The sequence below is a fragment of the Calypte anna genome, chromosome 3, assembly GCF_003957555.1.
Source record: "Calypte anna isolate BGI_N300 chromosome 3, bCalAnn1_v1.p, whole genome shotgun sequence".
NCBI lineage: Eukaryota > Metazoa > Chordata > Aves > Apodiformes > Trochilidae > Calypte > Calypte anna.
Genome location: NC_044246.1, coordinates 77,515,453 through 77,535,271, shown reverse-complemented (window position 1 = coordinate 77,535,271; position 19,819 = coordinate 77,515,453). Strand labels below are relative to the sequence as shown.

Below are 19,819 nucleotides of genomic sequence, written 5' to 3'. Positions count from 1 at the left end.
ATTGATATTTTTTGATATAGAAGTACTAAGAAGAATTAGCAAAATGTTTCTATTCAGAGCTTGTCACTGTACCATTTCAGCCTTTGCTGCAGAATAATATTGTGTGCTTCTTTGTTGGGAGTGATTACATTGAAGGATTATCAAATGTAGGAGAACCCATGGCTACTAAATTTTCATCATATGCTGAATCTGGCTTGGTACTCAGAGAACATTTGTATTATAATGTTCTGCAAGTAACAGCAATGGCTGGTAATTATTAGGTGTTTTGATTTTTTAAAATTATGTCTTGCCTCAGTGGGTCATCATTCTTTCAGTAGGAACCCCTCAGCCATGTGGAGAAGAGGAAAGTTTAGGCCTGCATCCTCGAGGCTTTGTGGCTGGTCCATTTCTGTGATGGGAATGGCCACGTTAAGACACAATGTGATACCTGATATATATACAGTGTGACTGTCCTCAGTTAATTTCCTTTCTTGTCCTCTTTAATCAAACAACATTTTTACTGTCTTCTTTGGGGAGTGATTCCTGAATAGATCAGGATTCTGTTGCGAAATAACAAACAAGCTGGTTTGAAACAAAGCAACTCAATTTAGGAATGTTTTAATATTAAAGGCGTTTGTGTGCATATATAGAAGGGACTATTGAGATAATTGCATCTAAACTTTTCCAATTTTAGTATCACATTAAATAATCTAGTATCTGATATTTTAAAATATGACTGCCTACAAATTAACTGGCTTTTATAAGACTCCCAAATAACATTAAAAGGCCAGTTCCTTTCTATTTATATCTCTGCTTTTGTATTATTTATTTACTTTTCCAGTTCTACTTATCTGGAGCCACAATAATTTCTGACTTTCAGGGCATTACATGTTGGGAAAATTCAGTCAGAGAAATTAAAGAAATAAATGGTTGTTAAGGAAAACATACCTGGTGAGGTAGATAAGTATTTCATGGCTGTAACTCTCTCCAGGGACACTTCTTCCATAGTTGTTCCACTAAATGTGTAGATTTCAGATAGAGCCTGTCCTCTCTGAATGCTGCTAATATAAGAAGCCATTCCTCTTTATGAGAGTTCAGATCAGTACTGCTCTCTGAATACCAGCTCTGAAATTAAATTATCTGAATAAATAAACAGCAGACTGAGCTCTTCTCATGCCATTGGCTGGAAATCTCTCAGAGGAGGCAGGACCTGGAGGACACGGCTTGCTGGATTTTGTCCTTATGTATTTTGTGGATGCAGACACAATACTGTGCCATATTAGCTTTATGACTGATTAACAAGGAATAAAAAATACACTGGGAAGGTCATCCTGGGTGCTGTAAGGAATGAACGGGCATCCTGAATGATTGTACTAAGACAATGTCTAACTTAGAGTCATCCTAGTGATACATGCAGCAAAGCAGCTCCTCAGTAGACATAGGTAAGTTACTGGTAGCAGCAGTTTTGCTTCTATAACAACATTTAATGCTGAATCTATCCATTGTTCAGCATTCACTGAGCAGACAGTTTGTCGCGATCCGCTTATTATTTTATATATTAATTATGAGGAAAATTCAGCCACTGCTTTAGAGATGACGCTTGAATTAAGAAGCAACCAGACTGTCGGATTTAAAATTAGTTACAAGAGTTTATTTCTAAACAGGGAGAACCGGTTTACTAGCAACAAGGCCTTTTGTATAAAGTAGTCACCTTAATCGATGGTCGTTAAGAGTAACAAAGGGAGAAACAAAAGAGAGAAAATATCACCGTCCGCGCAGGGCCAGGCCTCGGGCTGGAGGGTTGCTCCTGGTTCTTCGGGCTGGGGCTGCTCCTGGTTTTTCGCCGTTCGAGGCTCTGCTATGCCTTTCGAAGCTGGAAATCGGGGTGACGAGCTGAGGAGACGTCGAGACGAAGAAGCCCCCTTTTCCGTCTTTTCCTAGGGTTATTTATCCCCCAAAAAGAAAGGGGCGTCACTTCATTCAAGATGGTCCTGATACATACAAATCTCCAGGCTTCCTGGGATGAGTCAGTTCTTATCTTTGTTTCCTGGAACCCTGCTAGGTTTGGGAGACCTGATGGGTAACCTTTATCTTCTAGGTGTCTGTCAGGCATTCCTTGAGGTAAACATATGATAATTACCAGCCGGGTGAACGAAAAGGAAAAAAAAAAAAGACTGATCCAAGAGGCATATTTTATATTTTGGGTTCCACATGTATACCACACACTTATTTTATACCTTTATATCTTTTTATATCTGACACTTATTTTGTATCTTCCTCCGTGTAAAGCGTATCCACAAATATATATACATATGAATAATGCATTTACCATACTGGTATGTAAAGCAGATACAATGAATTGTCAGGCAGGCACAGAGGCCAAATGTAGAGCTATACACATGGAAAATGATATTCGAAGTTTACAGTGCTGAAATGCAGACTGTCCTCTTTTATTCTCCCCTGGTAATGAAGCTTGAGGAAACAAACAAACAAAAAATGGTGCCAGAAGCATAAAGTATCTTGATTAACTCTAGACCCAAAACCAGTTAAAAATTTCTAAGATATCCTGGTTACCTGCAATGTTACTATCACATACCTACACTAGAAACAGGCATTATTATTAAAAACATAAATATGAACACAAATCTGGATTTTTTGTATTTAAATTTTTCACTGTTTCTATTTACTCAGCTTAGATAGCAAAGAAAATTGCAGAGCTTGGTCTTAATGTGTTTAACACTTGTCGAAGACACAAGCGGACAGGAGAGTGTTAGTAAATGTTTATGCATTTCAGAAATGCCTTCTGCATCACATATTATGTACTCAGACTATGAATGTACATAGCAACAGAGCTTATTAAAAATAGTCCATTTAATTACTGTGATGTATGGAAGCACACACTCTCAATGCAATTTATTGGTGTATTTTACATGTGAAAATAACTCAGGAAGAACATAATTAAAATGTTTAGACTAAATAGTTGAAGATAAGAATGAAGTGCTGCTGCCCTCGGAGACAATTAATTACTTGTTCTTGCCAGCTCTGAATCTTATTTTACTCTAAGACATTAAGCAAAGCTGGTCAGCTGAGTGGAATGGGAGATAGTCCCCCTCAGCATCACCTAGGCCTGCAAGGGAGAGTCCATGTGATTCATGCATCCCTGAAGAGACCCAGAAGTTTCAAATTCTCCACTCTTGTTAATACAGGGGTAGAATTAGTACCAAATTACTTAAATATTTTAAAATAATTGGTCCAAGTGATTTAACCTTTAAAGAGAATAACACGTTTTCTTCCATCCTCATTATTTGCATGAAATAATTTTAATTATTAACGTATTTTAATTATTAACATAAAATTTTGCTTATCCTATAATGAAAAAACCCCAGTACATTGTAAAAAGTACTATCTCAGCACAAAACAGATAACAATGCCTCATTTGCATTAATTCACTTTACAAGGAAGACTATTTAATTTTAATCCCTGATATCCATTCTTAGGAAACTATTGTGGACACCACTTTTATACTGGTGTTCTTGGCTCATTCACTCAGGAAATAAAACGAAAAATTCTGCAAGGTGTTTTTCTTAGAAATGTTGCTTTTACATATCAGATCTGGATAGAGAGAAATTAAATTCCTCATGCCAAAAAGAGAAAATCCAACTTAACAGCTGAACAAGGGGATTAATAGGTCAAGAGTATTTGAAAGTTTATCAGCGGTGGAGATGTTGCTTTTGGAAAGTGTATTTTATCAATACAGGAGAGCTGAAGCTGTGGCATGTCCACAAGAGTAGCTGACTCACTTCCAAAGTGTCTGGAAATGTCAGTGCATGTCTTCTGGTTATCACTTGCTTTGCAGCATTTGGGTTCTCAAGCAGATAACTGGACTGTTGTAGAAATGCAGTCAACCCGGTCCAGCTCAGGAGAGACACATCCGCCCGTTGACATGTCCTGGATCCTTGGGAGGAATTGCCCAGAAGCCATTCCCTGAAAAATTCTTCATCTCCACGATCAGGCACTTCCACCCTGGCTGGAACTTGTCCTAATGGGGCTGAAATTCACACCTGTGCAAAAGGCTGACATGAGCCAGAAATGGTGCTGACACCCCTTAAAGGAGATCTTAAACCCTGCACTGAGGTTTTGCCCCTCTCTTTCCTTCCCCCCAGTTTTTAGCTTTTCTTCTTGGCCCTTCCCCTTGTAATCTGCTTTCTAACCGCAGTGGCCCCGGCGTGCTCCGAGGGAGCTTTGGCGGGGGGTCTGTGGGCGGGTCACTGGGGGTCTGTGGCGGGGGGGTCTGTGGGCGGGTCATTGGGGATCTGTCTGTCGGGATCGGTGGGTGGGTCAGCCGCTCCTCCCGCCGCTGCCACCGGGAGGCGCCCCGGCACCACGAATGTACCGCACGGGCATCGTGACAGACGGGTTCGCGGCTGCGGGATGCTCTCTGCTGTTCTCTCTCCCCGTTTGCCCCCGCGCCTCGTCGATCTCTGGTTCCCTCTCCGCCTCTGAGCTTGCTGGCCTGCTCCGAGAGGGCGGGAAGGAACGCGCGCCTCGGGGACAGTGACATCGCGTATTTTAGCACCAAGAGGTCCCGGAGGAGCCTGTTCCCATAGCGTAACCGGGGTTGCCGTTCCTCACGGCTGAGGCAGCGGCGCCGGGGGCGGCCCTGTGGAGCCCTGACTCGCCCCGGCCGAGAGCTGTCTGCTTCCCCTGGCCCCCGGGCAGGGAAAGGGGCCGTGTGCCCCCCTTCACTCCCCCCCTGCCCCCTCCCTGGCACGCCGGCACGGTGCGCTGGGACACGTCGGGTACCACGGGCAGGCTGCCGGGAGCAAGCGACGGGAGACCCTTTCGGAGCCTGTTGCCCAGAGGGCTGCCCGATGTTGGAAGGGGCAGCTTCTGTTCAAGAAAGCCGGTTTAGTTCAGAGGCCACGGGCGCGGGTTTGCCCGCAGGGTCCGCGGAAGGAGGCGGTGGGGGCCGTGCGTCCCCTCCCCTCTGCCCGCGGAGTCCCGCTGCTGGCAGCAGCCGGCACTGACGACCCTCTGTGCTCGAACCGAAATGCCGCTGTGGTGAGGGAGGAGGTTTAATATTTGGAGGGCTGGATACGGTGGAGGCCAGACGCACCTGAGTTATGTTAAAACGACTGCATTCTCTTTACCCCCTAAGCTCCCGGGGCTGCCCGTGCTTCTCTGCAAGGCTGTCCCGGGGGACCAACCCTGGCCCCCGGCGAGGGTGAAAGGGCTCTCGGGGAGGGGACGGGGCCTGTGTGGAAACCCCCGCACGGGGACACCCTCCGCGCCGCCGTATCTCGAAGCTATGCCCGACGACTCATTTTTTCCACTTCCCTCCAGTGTTCCCCCCCGTCTGGGAAACCGAGGGGAGGGAGGGGGCGGCGGGCCGGGCCCCTGCCCCCGGGCGCGCTGCCCCGGCGGCCGCCCGCCTCATGCCGCAGGAATGCGCGGAGGTATGCGCCAGTTTCCAGAAGTGGATCCCCTTCCTTGCTGGAGCAGAGCAGCGCATATATCACCCGGTGGCAGCAGTCCACCTTCCCTGCAGTTTCGTAACCGCTTACGAGGGTAAATTGAGAGTTGGGAACAGCCCTCTATTAAGTAGCAGATTGAGAAGAGGCTCTTCCCACTTGGAGAAGGCAAGTCTTCCCAGACGGACCCCTCGCATCGGGAGCTACAGTAATCCAGGCGCCTCCTCTGCGCTCAGCTATTGCTGCTGCTTCTGCTCCTCATTCGCCGCCGCTGCTACTTACCGCTCCCTCCACAAGGTGCCCCCGGAGCTTCATCCTTTCTCCTCCTCCCTTTACCCAGGTCCGACGGCTGCTACTGCAGGCATCGCCGGAGAACCCGTCCCGTCACCGACCCCGGCACCCTGCAGCCGGCCCGGAAGGTCTGTGCCCTCGCAGGAGCGGGGATCCCCTGCCCTCCCCTCGGCCAACCCCCGGTGTCCGTCCGTGCGCACCGCGCACGCAGCCCCTTCGGATGCGCTTTAGGTTGAGATGAGCAGCCTCGGGCTGAAGGCTGCCGGGGGAAGGGGAAAAAACCGTGTGTGTGTGCGTGTGTCTGTCTGTGCGTGTCGGGCATGTCAGAGCCGGCTCTCAGGCGTGCGGCCGAAAGGGCGGAGGAGCGGCGCGGAGCGCCCCGAGGGGCGACTGCCTGTCAGGCCCCGAGGGAAGGCAGGGAGGGCTGCCGGCCCCGGCGGCTGCCGGCGGAGGGGTGACCGGGCAGAGGTGCCGAGGGAGGCGGCGGTGGCTGTGTCCCGGTGGCGGTGATTCCCTCCGGAGACGAGGTCACCGTCCAGGGCGCCGGCGGGGCCGCTGCCGCTGCGGTTCGAGCAGCTCCCGTGTCCCTCCCCTGTGTGCACAGCTGCCGGGATGCTTGCTCTCGCTTCCAGTTTTCTATGGCTCTGATAGGTAGCGTTTTGTTTTGTTTTTTTTGTTTTTTTTCCTGTGCCTTGTGTGAGGGTTTTGTTTGTTTTTTGTTTTGGGTTTGTTGGTTTTGGTGTTTTTTTTGTTTTTTTTTTTTTTTTTCTTTTCGTTAGGTTATTTTTTTATTCTTGAAAGTGGTAATATGTCCTGCACTGTGCGTTTTGGAAATGCTTTGGAAAAGCTTTTTGGAAATGCTTTGGGCTGAGCTTTTGTAGTTCGAATAAGTGGGAGGTTGGACTGGCAATGATGAAGCCCATTTGTTTTTTTAAAGTGGTCTCTGAAGATCAACGAGGAAACCTTTAGTCCTGACAAAAAGTCTGCTTGTGTCCCTGCTGGGCCAGCAAGAGCACCTTTCCTCCACCACCTCCAGGCTTTCTTTCATACACTTGGGTTTGCGAGAAGTGAATGTTTCTGGGTGGGCAAATGAATGCTTTGGCTGAGACGTTTTATTTCATGAGAGAAAAATGTGTATCATAATTGGTAGACCTGCAGCAGGAGCGAACTCCTAGATGCCTTTGTGAGATGATTGATTACTGTTGCTCTTCAAAAGAATCAAAAGATGGCAGTCCAAGCCCACACAAGGTTTTTCATGACAAAACTCCGTTTACTTTGAGTTTGGACAGTCCTTAAAATCACTGCAGAACGTAGCAGTAGATGTGCTCAGGGACAGCCGTTTCCCACGCAGAGCAGTGATACAATTTGGGAGCCTTCAGGACAATTTAATGCTAACCTTGGTGCTGTGTTAGTGTCAGGGGCCATTACAGTCAATATTACTCTTCTGGAGTACCTGCTAGAGAGGTACCATTGGACTGAAACTATTGCTTAGTTTTTCTTTGAGCACTTGGTATTTTTATGTGCAATAAAGGCATTTGGCTTAGGCGAGTATATACAGCTGCCCAGCAGAAGTCTATTAAGTTCAGTGTCAGTAAGTGGGAAGCTCCTGGATCTCCACAGAGGCTACTCACTAGATGTGCCTTGCTGGCTAGTTCTCTAGGTGGCAGAAGAATATTTTCCCCTTGAGCTGTTTCTGTGGACTAATGATTTGTGTATTTTTCTTTTGTTTTGCTCTTGGCACCTTCCTGATAAAATCTGCTGCCTAATTGCTTTTGGAATTCTATTTCCTCCAGCCTAATTATGATATATGATGCATTTATGACTTTATTCAAACAAATTACCCCTCCCCTACTTTCCGAGATAGAAAACCGCAGACTTCAGAAGCGCTTCCATGCATATACAGCAGGGTCTGTTCATGTTTAGCCTTTAATTAGACAAGGAAATAATTTGAAATCTTTGCTAGAGTAACTGGGAGTAATTTGAATGTGACTTAGAGCATATAGTTATGAAGGTATAGCTGTTTACAATTATGAATCAACAACTTGGCCAAATCCCACCTATTTTGCTAGACGACTTGACTTGATTGTGAGACTCTTTTTGCCTGCCTGCTTTTTATAGTGTATTTTAAATGTATTTTCTCTCAGGACGTGTAAATGAATTATCAGATGCTGAAACATCATGGCTAGACAGACGTATCAGGTTTCAGTTGTGTGTTTTACACACTTCTGTATAATCTATTTCAGACCTTCAAGAAATGAAGAATAGCACATTCAAAAGGCAGAGCTCCTAAAAAAAAAGTTTTGTTATATTTTCCAAACTGCCTTGAGACCACTAAAGCACAGCTAACTAAGTGCTTCAACAGTTATGAAAAAGGAGCTGAATAAAATCCCCAGCTGAAAGAGACATTTAGTTGATCCAAGGCAGGAATGACCTCTGAATTAGCTATCATCACATTCAGCGATGAAGTCATGGAGATCCCTCCTGGCTCCTGCCTGCGCAGAGGCACAGATCTTCACTGCTCTTCCCTGATCAAATTAACCCCAACTAGGTTAAAGACATGTGTGCTTACTGTGGTTGGAAAGGGTTCAGCAACAAAAGGCACATTATTGTGTGACGAGACTCTCCAGTTAGTCATGCAGATCTGTCATCATCTTGGATGGCTTTCAAGTCTAGAGGTTTCAACCTGGTTCTGTGGATGGGGGCTGGGGATAAGAGAACAAAGTGAAATGCACTGTTTGTCTTTTTTATGTTTCATGAATACACCCACGCAATCCTCTAATCCACGCGTATCATTTCCTTCTCCTTTCTCCTTTTTTTTTTTTTTTTTTTTGCCCTCCCTCCCCATCACTGCAGATTCATTCATGTTGTTGTGATCTGAAAGGGCAGAAATGAAGACAGTGCTATGCTCGGCAGTTGCTGCTCTCTGTGCAGCCGCCCTCCTCTCCTCCATCGAGGCTGAAGGTAACCTTCCCCTCCCCGCTCCCTTGCCCCCCGTCCCGCTCTGACCCGCAAAACTCCCAACCCAGCCTTGAGCTACCGGCTCCCTCTCTCTCTGTTTTTGAGTGTAACTACTTTGCTTTATCTCTTTCTCTCCTTCAGAGAAACGCCTCTTCTTCCTTGCCCAGCTCCTTCTGTGCTCTGTTTCTCCTGGCTAGTCAGCCAGACCGTAGCTCCCTCTCTGTCTCTCCGGTGTGCTGTCCACACCACCCCACAGGCAGGACACGGGGCCCACGGAGCCCACTGCCACTGCCACCGCCATCGCTGGTGGACAGCTGGACACGGCCTGGGCCTGAGCTGCTGTCTTGCTAAGTGACCAAGAATGGCTGAGCTCTGTGCTGTGCACTCGTGTTTAGTTATGTTTAGAGAGGAAACAAACAAACCCACCGTACAACAACCACGCAAATTTGAAATAAAAATGCTCCAACAGAGTCTTGCTCTCTGCGCCTGTGTGTTTTGTCCGCCTTGGGCCCCTCGCCTCCACCTCCATCGCCTGCGGGCACTGCGGCCTCCTCTGCTTGGCTGGGCGACCCCCAGCTGAGCCCTGAGGTGGCTGGACCTTTCCTTGGGGACTCTTCAGTGTTTGCAGAGGGTCTGACCAGGGGGACATCCCTGGGGAGATGCTGTCATCGCCGTTCTGGGCACTGCTGAAGCGTGGCTGTGCCTTAGCTGGGCCTTGCTGTCCCTGGGCCTTTAGCATGCGTGTGGCGCCATTACCACCAAAGAGCCCTTTCTTAAGACTCCTTCTCATGGGGCCTCGGCCCAGTCTTGTTGGAGGTTGAGCTCCCTGTCTGCCCATGGCAGTCCTGCCTTCAGCTATAGAAATGAAGACCTAGAGAGACCGATCGTACCTGCCACGCTCACTATATCATGGCTCAAAAAGTTTTACCCTGGTGCATTTGCCTCCCTAGTGGATTAACAGAAAGTATGGGGACAACCTCTACTGCTGCCCTCTGTGTGACTGCTCAGCTTTGGTCGTGGTGATGACATTTCTGCCAGCAGTGGCTGCCAGGGGAAATAGAGATGCTGAATGTCCTGTGCTGAAATGACTTGATCTGGCCTTCAGGACTTGGCTCCATCATAGGGCGAACTAAACTGTTGGGTGTGAATTCCCTTGGATTTACTGGAAAAAAACCCCAGAAGCCAGTGCTTGATAATTTTTTTTTTTCCTCATTTCTTATTTTCTATTGAATTGAAACAAATTCTCTGATTGTGGCCTGCAGCAAGCTCTTGTATCTGGACCTGGTCACTTGGCTGATGGTTAGTAAAAGCACAGCATGTCAGAGATGTCTCTGAGATGTTGCCCCCTGCCCCCAGCAACAGTGCTTGCTTGGGGCTTGCAGATGTAAAGTTCACTGGCTTTCTGCAAAAAGATGGCATTTCTGCCAGTCGTGCAACATCTGTTCACCCTAGGAGAGAATCAGCCTCCTGCCTCTCTCTCTTGCTGCGTTGTTGTTGGCTGAGGAACCGAAAAGGTCATTTGAAGTCATTTCAGAATTGCATTTGAAATGCAGGACTGCTGTGCCAGAGAAAGCAAAGAAAGTGTAGAGTTTTGATGGAGGAAGGAGGTGGACGTTTTTGTGTGGTGTTCTCTATCTTAGGAGAGGGGGTGCTCAGAGCTGGAGTAATGTTGCTGTTGTCCTGCACTATTGATTACATGTGTGTAAGGAGTAGCTTATTTTAAAATGTCATTGAAAGCATTTTATCTAGCTATAGTGTGGACTAAACCAGTCATAGCTTGAGCACTGTCAATGAAAGGTACAAAAATGTATTTGGAGAAGCACAGATATTTTACAACCATGAAACTAGGTGCATTGCCAGGCAAACTGGCCAAGATTGTTTAGATTGTGTGTTGAAGGATATGTCATTGCTTAGCAAAAGAGTGGACAAAGCTTGATATTTTAAGTTGTAGAGCACTCCTGGACAGGACTTACATTACTCTGCATTCATAAATGTGTATTAAATAAGCCACCTAGTTTACAGTGCTCAGGTTTTTACTGTGAACTCCTAGGTCTGGAGTTTTGAAGTAGGAGAAGAAAAGTGTCTTGAGTGGGTAGTGAGAAATAATGGTGCTGAAAAAGGAAGTTTGAAGCTAGGAGTACCTTAGGACTTGTATTAGAGGGAAATGCTTTCGTGGAGTTTTGTTGAGGTGTGTTTTATGTTTGCACTATACCGGTAATCCTTCTGGACTGTTTTAATTTTATGCTTCAATTTTGCGTCATCTTGTAAAATGCCTGTTGTATCTTACTAATTGTAGTTCTGGTATCGTTACAACTTAAATCTTGTCTGCTGAACTGAATTTCTCTTGTGGACATTTTCCTGGTAGTCTGTTTTTCCAACTTTCAGATCACATTGTAGCAAAGCTCTCCCTCCCATCAGTCAGTCCTGTCCCTCACTCTCTTTCCCGCCCCCTCCCTTTTTTTTTCTCTCCCTTTTTTTTCTGTTTTTTTTCCTTTTTTTTTTCTTTTTTTTTTTTTTTTCTTTTCTTTTTTTGCTTCCTTTAGCTCTACCTGAGGTGTTCACAAGAGATGTAGCTTGAATTTTCTTTCCTTGAGGCATGCATAGACACTTGGTGGGATGAAAAAGTGAGAGGAGGATAAGGGACAGGTCTATTCGATGTTGGGCAGGATTGTTGATATGGGGTGGGAAGATGCTGTGAAAGCAGAGGAAAGGAAAAGCTTAGTTCTGTTTTTCTGCTTTCCATCAGCTTTCATTTTTCAGTCTCCCCTGGGAGTAGATCTGGTGTTTATCTGACACCACTGTTCATAGATTCCTATGAATCTGGTTGTTTATCAGCATCACAGCTGCTCTGCAAGTCCTTTATGTGAGCTGTGTTTGGTTGCTATTGGCAGGGCAGTGTGCTGCAGTAATGGTGTTAGAGCTTTTCTACAGAGATACACAAACACAGGGGGTTCTAGCTGTATGGTCATTGTTGCAACAGAGGGGGTAAAACCAAGATATAGTCCAAATGCATTCATGGCAATGGAGAAGTTGCTTCTTTACCCTGGACAAGGAAGAAAATCTGTTTTCATGGTCAGCATTTTTTCTTTTTTAACAGTCAAATTTTTCTTGTTTTGATTTGCAGTCCTTCTGACCTCTCTATCACCTTAAACTTCTTGTTCATTATGCTGTATTTTATGTACTATTTAAGTTGTTTCTTGCCTTTTTAGTCCACTGCTGCAATACTCCAGTGCACTCTCTGTGGGTCCTTGTGTCAATATTTCTTTCTACCATGGTGTTCTTTCTGTTTGTGATCACAAAGAATTGGGGGGAAATATATGTCTGGATAAGATAAGATTTTTTTTCATTATTTTAGTCATAGCTAAACCAAGTATAATTATGCAAACAACCTGTTAGTTACAATCTCAAGATAACGCTGTGTTGATGTCATGGCTTGTGTAGTATGTTACATTTCCTAATACAGAGGGATTTTCAAAGGCCCAGGAAAGGAATGAGGAAATCATTGGTTCTGTGTGACCTCACGGCTCATCTGAAGATGCTGATTTTTCAGTGTTTCAGGAACCTAAACCTAAAAAATCTGGTTTTGTAGGCTGGAGGGAAGGAGAGAATCACTGAGCCAAGCATGGGACCTTTGTGTAGCGCAGAAAAAAGTTTGTCAGGTGAAAAGTCTGTCTCTGGGACATATAATACAGTAAGTGAGAAATATTTGCAGGATGGCAGTTATAGAGGATTGGAAGGTTTCTCATTTAGTAAAGCTTGTGTTGAGGATGTTATTTTTAATTGACTGAATGGTTTAGAGGTGATTTGAAACTTTTGAAGTTAACTACCTATTCAGCTTTGGAACTAGTTGGTGGGACTATTATTACCTTTTGACATCTGATTTCTATTTTATTTAGTAACTAAGTGTTAATTTCTAAGTTCCTAAAGAATAAACCATGTAGACTGACATGTGAAGATGAAGTCTGTGTATACATGAAGGTGACTATTCCTCCCTGCTTTTCCTGCTGATAATTAGAAACAAAGCGTGCATGTGTGTATGTATATACACACAAATGCACATACGTATATATGCACAAACACATGTAAAATTTGGTAAATATTTGTGTATGGAGTGTGTATATATACATGCAATTTTATTTAGTTACACATATATATATATACACATAGGTATATATATATATACATAGGTACATATATTTAAATGATTTTTCCCCACAATACACTTATGAGCTATATAGTATTTTGAAGACATTTCATATAAATTTGTATAATAAAAAAATGCAAACATACAGGTGGAAACATTTCTGTGTTGTGATTGGCAATGAACACCTAACAAGGCTGAGAAGCTGCTCTTTGCTTCATCACTAGGCTGTAGCTCATTCTTTCTCTCAGTCACATTGGTAACACTGACTTGACTGGGGCTGTGATCTATTTAATTGTGTCAAATCTATGCCATATATGAAGAACATAGTAAATGAGGAGTTTTGACTCCTTCCAGCCTCAGCAAGAGAAAGGTTGGGCTTATTCTTCCACTTCCATAGCCTGCATGTTTTTTTATATGAGATAAGGTTATATCACATGGTAATTATAGAGAGTTTTTTCCAGTAATGGAATTACAGATTTGGTTTCACATAGGATGGCAGCACTTCCAAGTTACATCTCTTTTAAGTCTGGTTCTAGATTTACATTGCTTGATCTTCTAATTATATTTATTTCTGTCTTGTTATCTTTGAAAAGCTGTAGACTTTTGTGTATTAGATTTGTATTACATTTTAAGTAATACAAGCTAATATAAGATGTACATAGCATGGAAAAGATGTTTTGGTCTATTTTTTTGTTTCAGAAAGTACACTGTTATAATATGTCTAAATAACACAAGGAGTGACAATGAATTAAGTACGTTATGTCTGATTTTTTTTCTTTTTTTGTGGTGCATAAGATATCAGATTGAGGAAGTTATCATTTCATCATTCTAAGAGTGGTAGAAAGTAGTACTGTAAATATTATTGTTGTGCAGCAAGTTACTTTTTTACTGTGCTGGAAGCTCGTAGGAGATCCATACATTTCTGTCCATCAGCCATGGAGTGACTGTATAAAGGCAGTACTATAATGACATCACATGTTATGATCATGATCAAGTCAGCAATAGGTTTGGGATGGAATCTGATAGACACAGGGTGAGACTGATCAGTGCTTGTTGTTACACCATAAGCACATGTGCAGCATCACTTCCACAAGTAGCCTGGCATCAAGACTTGAGTAAGGCTGTGCTAACATGAAAGCCTTTTTAGAGTAGTTTTAAGGTTTGTCCTTGTAATGGGACAAACTCCCACCACAATCAGGGACATTTTATTCCTAGGAATCCTGTCTGATTCCACATTGCAGATGTATTGTTTTTTCATGGGTGAATTCCTTTCCGGATGACGAATTTTAATAAGGTGGAGTAACAGTTGCCCTGTTTGATCATAGCAATGAGGGTTTTTATCACCTAAACATTCTGCTACACTTCAGAATGGCTTATTGGTCTCAGTCACATGAGCATGGTTTGGTCTTCACTCTGCAGCTGGTTTCACACAGGTGAAATCTGACCCATGTGCAGCTCTGTGGATGTTTGGAGGTTCTGTTTGAGGTTTCTGTATCAAAAGCTCTCAGGCCATCTGGAAGAGATTTTGATGACATTGGATCCCAACTGGCTTTTTTAGGTTCCCTTTTTATTTCAGCTGGAGAAGGATTCAGTGCTTGAGCCTCATAATTCAGTCACAGGTTGAGAATGAATGAATTTAAAAAGAAGCAATGAAGACTGGGTTAGGTGCTGGAAATAACTTCACAAGGTTAAAGTGAGTGAGGCACTGGAATTATTTCTGTGGGAAGCTGCCAGTCTTGCCAACAGAGGAGGTCTTTAAGAGTGATCTGAGCTAACATGTCAGGAATGATATGGGGTGGCTGATCATGCATTGGCCATGAGATGAATAAAGGGACTTTCGGAGGTGCCCTGCAATGCTGTTATTCTAAAAGGCTGTGAAAACCTGGATGAACGGATACATCACTTATGTCCCGATGTGCCTGCCAAGTTCCACATCAGAATTTTAATAAAGTGCATTAAAGTCCTTTCAAATGTTAAAGACTTATCCTCACAGTCAGTTTTTTCAGTTTATCTGGAATCCGGTCATTTGGATATCAACAAGTTGGGCTGCTGCTGTCCTTCAGCAGTTAAAGCCTAAAGTCTCTGCTGCAACATGCCAATTTACTTGCAAGGTTGGTGGTGCTATTTTTTCCATGTACTGAATTTTTTTTTAAAAGCATGCTCAGGTCAGTTGTCTCTGCCTTTGCATTAAATTTGTCCTGAGCCATTGCTACTGAAACAATATTTTATAATGATATCCTTATCACCTAAGTGTACTTTACTATTAACACGTGTTGCATGATTTTGATACTAAATAACTACCTTGCCATCTCTAGCATTGTGATAGTCATAAACTGAATGATGAATAAACTGTGCATGCAGGTTAATGGTCTAATCTCACTGCCTGTGTATGGACAATAGGAAAAATAACATTTACTTCAGTACTAGTGTATCTATTGTATCAGTATTACAAAGCCATATTATCCTATAGTTGGAAATGACAGTAAATTAAAGGGGAAAAAAAATGCCTATGCAATTATATAATTGGTTGCCATTTTTGGGGTTTTTTTTTTGACCTCAGTATTACTTATTGCAATTGGATAATGTACTTTCATCAGTATACATTCCAGCACGGATTTTTTTAACTGCTCTTTAGATTAAGTTCAAAACAAAAAAAAATCTGACATGTGATTGAAATCTTCTATGAAACAGAGAAGATCTGTTTATTAAAAATGCCTGCAAAACAGTCTCATAGTAGTTAAGGAAAGTATGGCTGAATCTAATCTTACTTTGTAGAACTATTTAAACAATAATATATAATACACCTACCATGCACTGACAGTGAGTCAGTAAAATATTGCATGAATAAGCATGACAATTTTACAAGGAGAATATCATTATAAAATATTTATGAAACGTCTTTGTGTAATGAACTTTGTACATGGAGGCTTTTGTCCATCTTGGGAATCTAAAAAATAATAATCAACATTTCATTTACATATGCATGATGCCCAAAATAGCGTATGTAAACTTATTTCTTTCTACACTGTTCAGTTACTTCTATCATCAGCTCCTACAAGTTTTATTTGCAGCCATTTGTTCAGATTACTGGTGCCCTCTTTGCTGTTTTCTATACATTCTGTAAAATAAATGTCCGTAAATATATTTTGATGTTGTCTTTTCATAATTAACCATTGTGTTGTTTGGAACCATACTGGCATTTTACGTTAAAATGCCACTACGAGTATGGGTACACCTGCTGCAAAGGGAACATGAAAGCAATAGTTTACACCTTAGAAATTGTACAGCAATCTGGTGTAAACAGGTAGAACCTTATTTTTGTGAATTTTCGCATCAGCTCAAATATTTCAGCAAATTGCAGCCATTACTAACCCCATTTATCACCCCCTTAGTTTCTGAGTCCTTATCAGCCATATGCAAAGTATGTGACTTCAGTGGCTTCTAGGAACAAGGGGGTGGAGCTCTCCATATTTTGAAATAAAGTGATACATCAGAATACCATTATTACTGATATACATTTTACATGTATATTCAAATCCAGACCCTAACAGAAATTGTTTTATTGAACAGTAAATGCCCAGTCTTTTCCTGTATTATTTAAAATATTTTTTTCTCTGCCAAGTTCCTAGATTCAGTGAAATTGATAAGAAATACAACTATGCAGAGATTATATTAAAAAGCTAATAAATTCATTGATGTCTAATTAAGAAGAGTACTGTGTTCTCAATGTCCTAAATGATCTCATGATATTGTGAGCAGGTTGTGATTTGGCATGCTTGTACGGATTGCACCCAGCATGTAAAAAAATTTCCTTTAATTGTTATGTGAAATGTTTGCATATGTGGTGATTATCTGTGAACTCATTGTACATGTATCCAAATGTGTTTTCTATTGTGCTTGATTTTGCTGGCCATTCTTGAATGTCTTGGCAACTCAAGAAACATGTTCTGTGCTGTCCTCTGTAATGCGTACCCTCTTTGATGTTTTGTCATATTTTGTCAGCTTTTATTTTACTCCTTTTCCAACAACATATCTTTATATTTGTTGGAAACAAATTTATGCAAAGACAATTTTAGTAAGCTTTGCTCAGCATTATTTTATTTATTCATTTGCCAAAACTTGTTCAGACTTTTAAACATCTACCTGGTATACATCTTTTGCAGTTAACCCACCGTCAGACTTGAATTTTACAATTATAGATGAACATAATGTTCAAATGTCATGGAAAAGGCCTCCAGATGAGATAGTGGGTTACAGGATAACTGTGGTCCCAACAAATGGTGAGTTCTGAAAAGTTTGTTATGCCATTCTTTTTTTTTCAAATTTCACTTATATATAACTTAGGTATGAGGGTAGCTGTTAACATCTTCCTGAAAGTGAAGTCATCACTCTACTCCTCTTTTGTTCCCTAACCTTAAAGTTAGGGAATTGTATTGTATTTTGTTCAAGTACTTCCCCCAGGAAAAAATATCATGTCAGTTAACAATGCAGTGATGTCAAATACTTACCTGACAACAGCTTTGTAAGATACCCATTATTCTATATTACTTTGAGAAATAATCAGTTTAAAAGTGATATTGAATCAGAACTGGACCACGATTTGTTAGATGATGGAAAGTTTTCTATGAGCATTTTAAGTTTCTGATTTCCTGAAACTTATTAAACAATTCAGAAATTCTGTTCCTTATTGAAAATGGTTTATCTTGGACCTTATATTTCATGTTTCAAAATTAATATTTTATTTATTAATTTCATATTAACAATTAATACTGCAGGAAAAAAGAAAGCATAAATTTTTCTAAAATTATCACTGACTTTTAGATAAATTGTTCTTTGTTTATTTTTTCTATGGTGTATAAACTATATTATACTACTATTATTATAACTTGTAATTGATATTATCGGATTTAAAGGCTGCATGTACTCTTTTATATATTTATTGCAGATGGGCCTACTAAAGAATTTACTCTTTCACCTAGCACTACCCAAACTGTCTTATCAGATCTTGTACCTGATATAGAGTATGTTGTATCAATAGCTTCATATAATGAAAGAGAGGAGAGTCTACCTGTTTTTGGCCAACTGACAAGTAAGTACCTTTAATACAATTAGAAAAACACTTAAGATAACTGAGTGGTCATTTACAAAACCTGGCTTTGTTCCAGTTCCTCAACAAAATTACCACATGCCTAAACTCTGATTAGATGTAGCTGCCTGAACAGCTTTTTCCCATTAAGCATAATTCCTAGTAGAAGCAGAGATGATTTAGAAGAGGTAAGAGGAGACCAACATGAATATATTTTGTCTGATAACTCTTACAAAATTCTTTGCAGGAAACCACTGGTTCTTTTGAACCAAACCTGCTTCTTATAAATTGCATCTGCTGAGGTCAAGGGGAAGACTCTCTTTAACCTCAGTAACAAATGAATCTGTCTGGCTTTTTGTGTGTGTGTAAAAAGCTCACTGCCTTCATCAAGCAATAGGATGTGACATGATATCTCTCTATGCATAATAAAATATAAGTTTTTATAGGCATAAAATATATTTAATTAAATACAAAGGTTAAGCAGAGCAGACTATCTTCTGTGATGCATTTTCTTGTATGTTTCATGCTTCCCAACTAACCATGGGAAAATTACTTATGTTGAGTTTCCCTACATGTTAGGGTGGGTAAAATAGTGATACTTCATCCAGTGATGTTGCAGTTAATTTCAGGAAATTACCATACAAAATGTTTAAATATAAAGAATTCTTAATTATTTGCATTTTCTGTATTTTGTGTTGCCCTGAATGTTATGTTTTCAAATCTATAAATACAGCTGATGTATTCATAACTTGCATTTATATTTTCATGTTCTGAAGCTTCTCATATTTAAGTCTCTAATTCCCTATGTGTTTTTCTTTGATGTTTACATATTTGACCTGAATTCCCCCATTAATTCTCTTTATGTTATGCTTTGTGCAGTTCAGACTGGTGGTCCAGGGATACCAGAGGAAAAGAAGGTTGAGGCTCAATTACAAAGTAAGGTGTTTTGTCTTTCAACTTAACCAACATTTCAGAGAGAAGGGAGATTTAGCTCTAGGGTCCCATAAAATTAAACTATGTTCCTGTGTTACTTAGCAATGAAATTAACTCATAAAATTGTCCAGAGTTCAGAAAACATGGGAAGGGACTAGGATGGAAAGAATTTATAGCTGCATTGAAAAAATAAGGTGCAAAGCTGGTACTGAAATGAGGAATTTCATGCAAGTAGAAGTGGTAGCAAAATGAAAGGTTCCTATGACATCAAACTATTGCAAGAAGTTTTGTATAAGAGTTTTTATCTGCCATGGCATAACAGTTCTTTTGGAACAATGTGAGGCATCTCAAAACTGAGTACCTAGGCAACAGGTCCCTTTTGGTAATGTCAGCAAGAAGCCTCATATGGGTGTTCACTTATGTGAATAATGCTTCCAAATGTAGGATGCTCCAATATAAGAGCATCAGTCTGTTAAATAAGTTTTGTTTTGGCTTTTACCTACTAAGTTTGTGTCAGACATTTCTCACTGATTTGTAAGAATACAATTGCTCATCTGCTAACAGATTTTTTTTTGTTTGTTTGTTTTTTTGTTTTGTGTGTGTGTGTTCTAGGATGCTCCATAAGTGCAATGACGGATTTAGTTTTCCTAGTAGATGGTTCATGGAGTGTAGGGAGAAGTAACTTCAGATATATTCTGGACTTCATGGTTGCCCTTGTATCAGCTTTTGACATTGGGGAAGAAAAGACAAGAGTTGGAGTTGTTCAGTACAGCTCAGATACAAGAACAGAGTTCAATTTAAATCAGTATTTCAGAAGAAGTGATCTTATTGATGCAATTAAAAGGATACCTTACAAAGGTGGCAACACAATGACAGGTACAGATTTCCCACATACATATTTATTCATCACTTTATTTTATAACTTTAAATCCTAGTTCATTCAAGCCTGATAAAACG

General features: G+C 41.6%; 1 protein-coding gene across 1 annotated transcript in view; it reads left to right on the top strand.

Annotated features, from left to right (window-relative positions):
- The first annotated feature begins 5,664 nt into the window (after positions 1-5,664).
- The window catches only part of COL12A1 (collagen type XII alpha 1 chain), a 99,610-nt gene continuing 85,455 nt past the window's right edge, over positions 5,665-19,819 (top strand). Inside the window, exons 1-6 of the mRNA XM_030447087.1 lie at positions 5,665-5,869; positions 8,595-8,702; positions 17,007-17,123; positions 17,789-17,932; positions 18,809-18,865; positions 19,475-19,738. Coding sequence (XP_030302947.1) covers positions 8,630-8,702; positions 17,007-17,123; positions 17,789-17,932; positions 18,809-18,865; positions 19,475-19,738 — 655 coding nt within the window. The 5' untranslated portion in view covers positions 5,665-5,869; positions 8,595-8,629. The remainder of the gene's footprint in view (positions 5,870-8,594; positions 8,703-17,006; positions 17,124-17,788; positions 17,933-18,808; positions 18,866-19,474; positions 19,739-19,819) is intronic.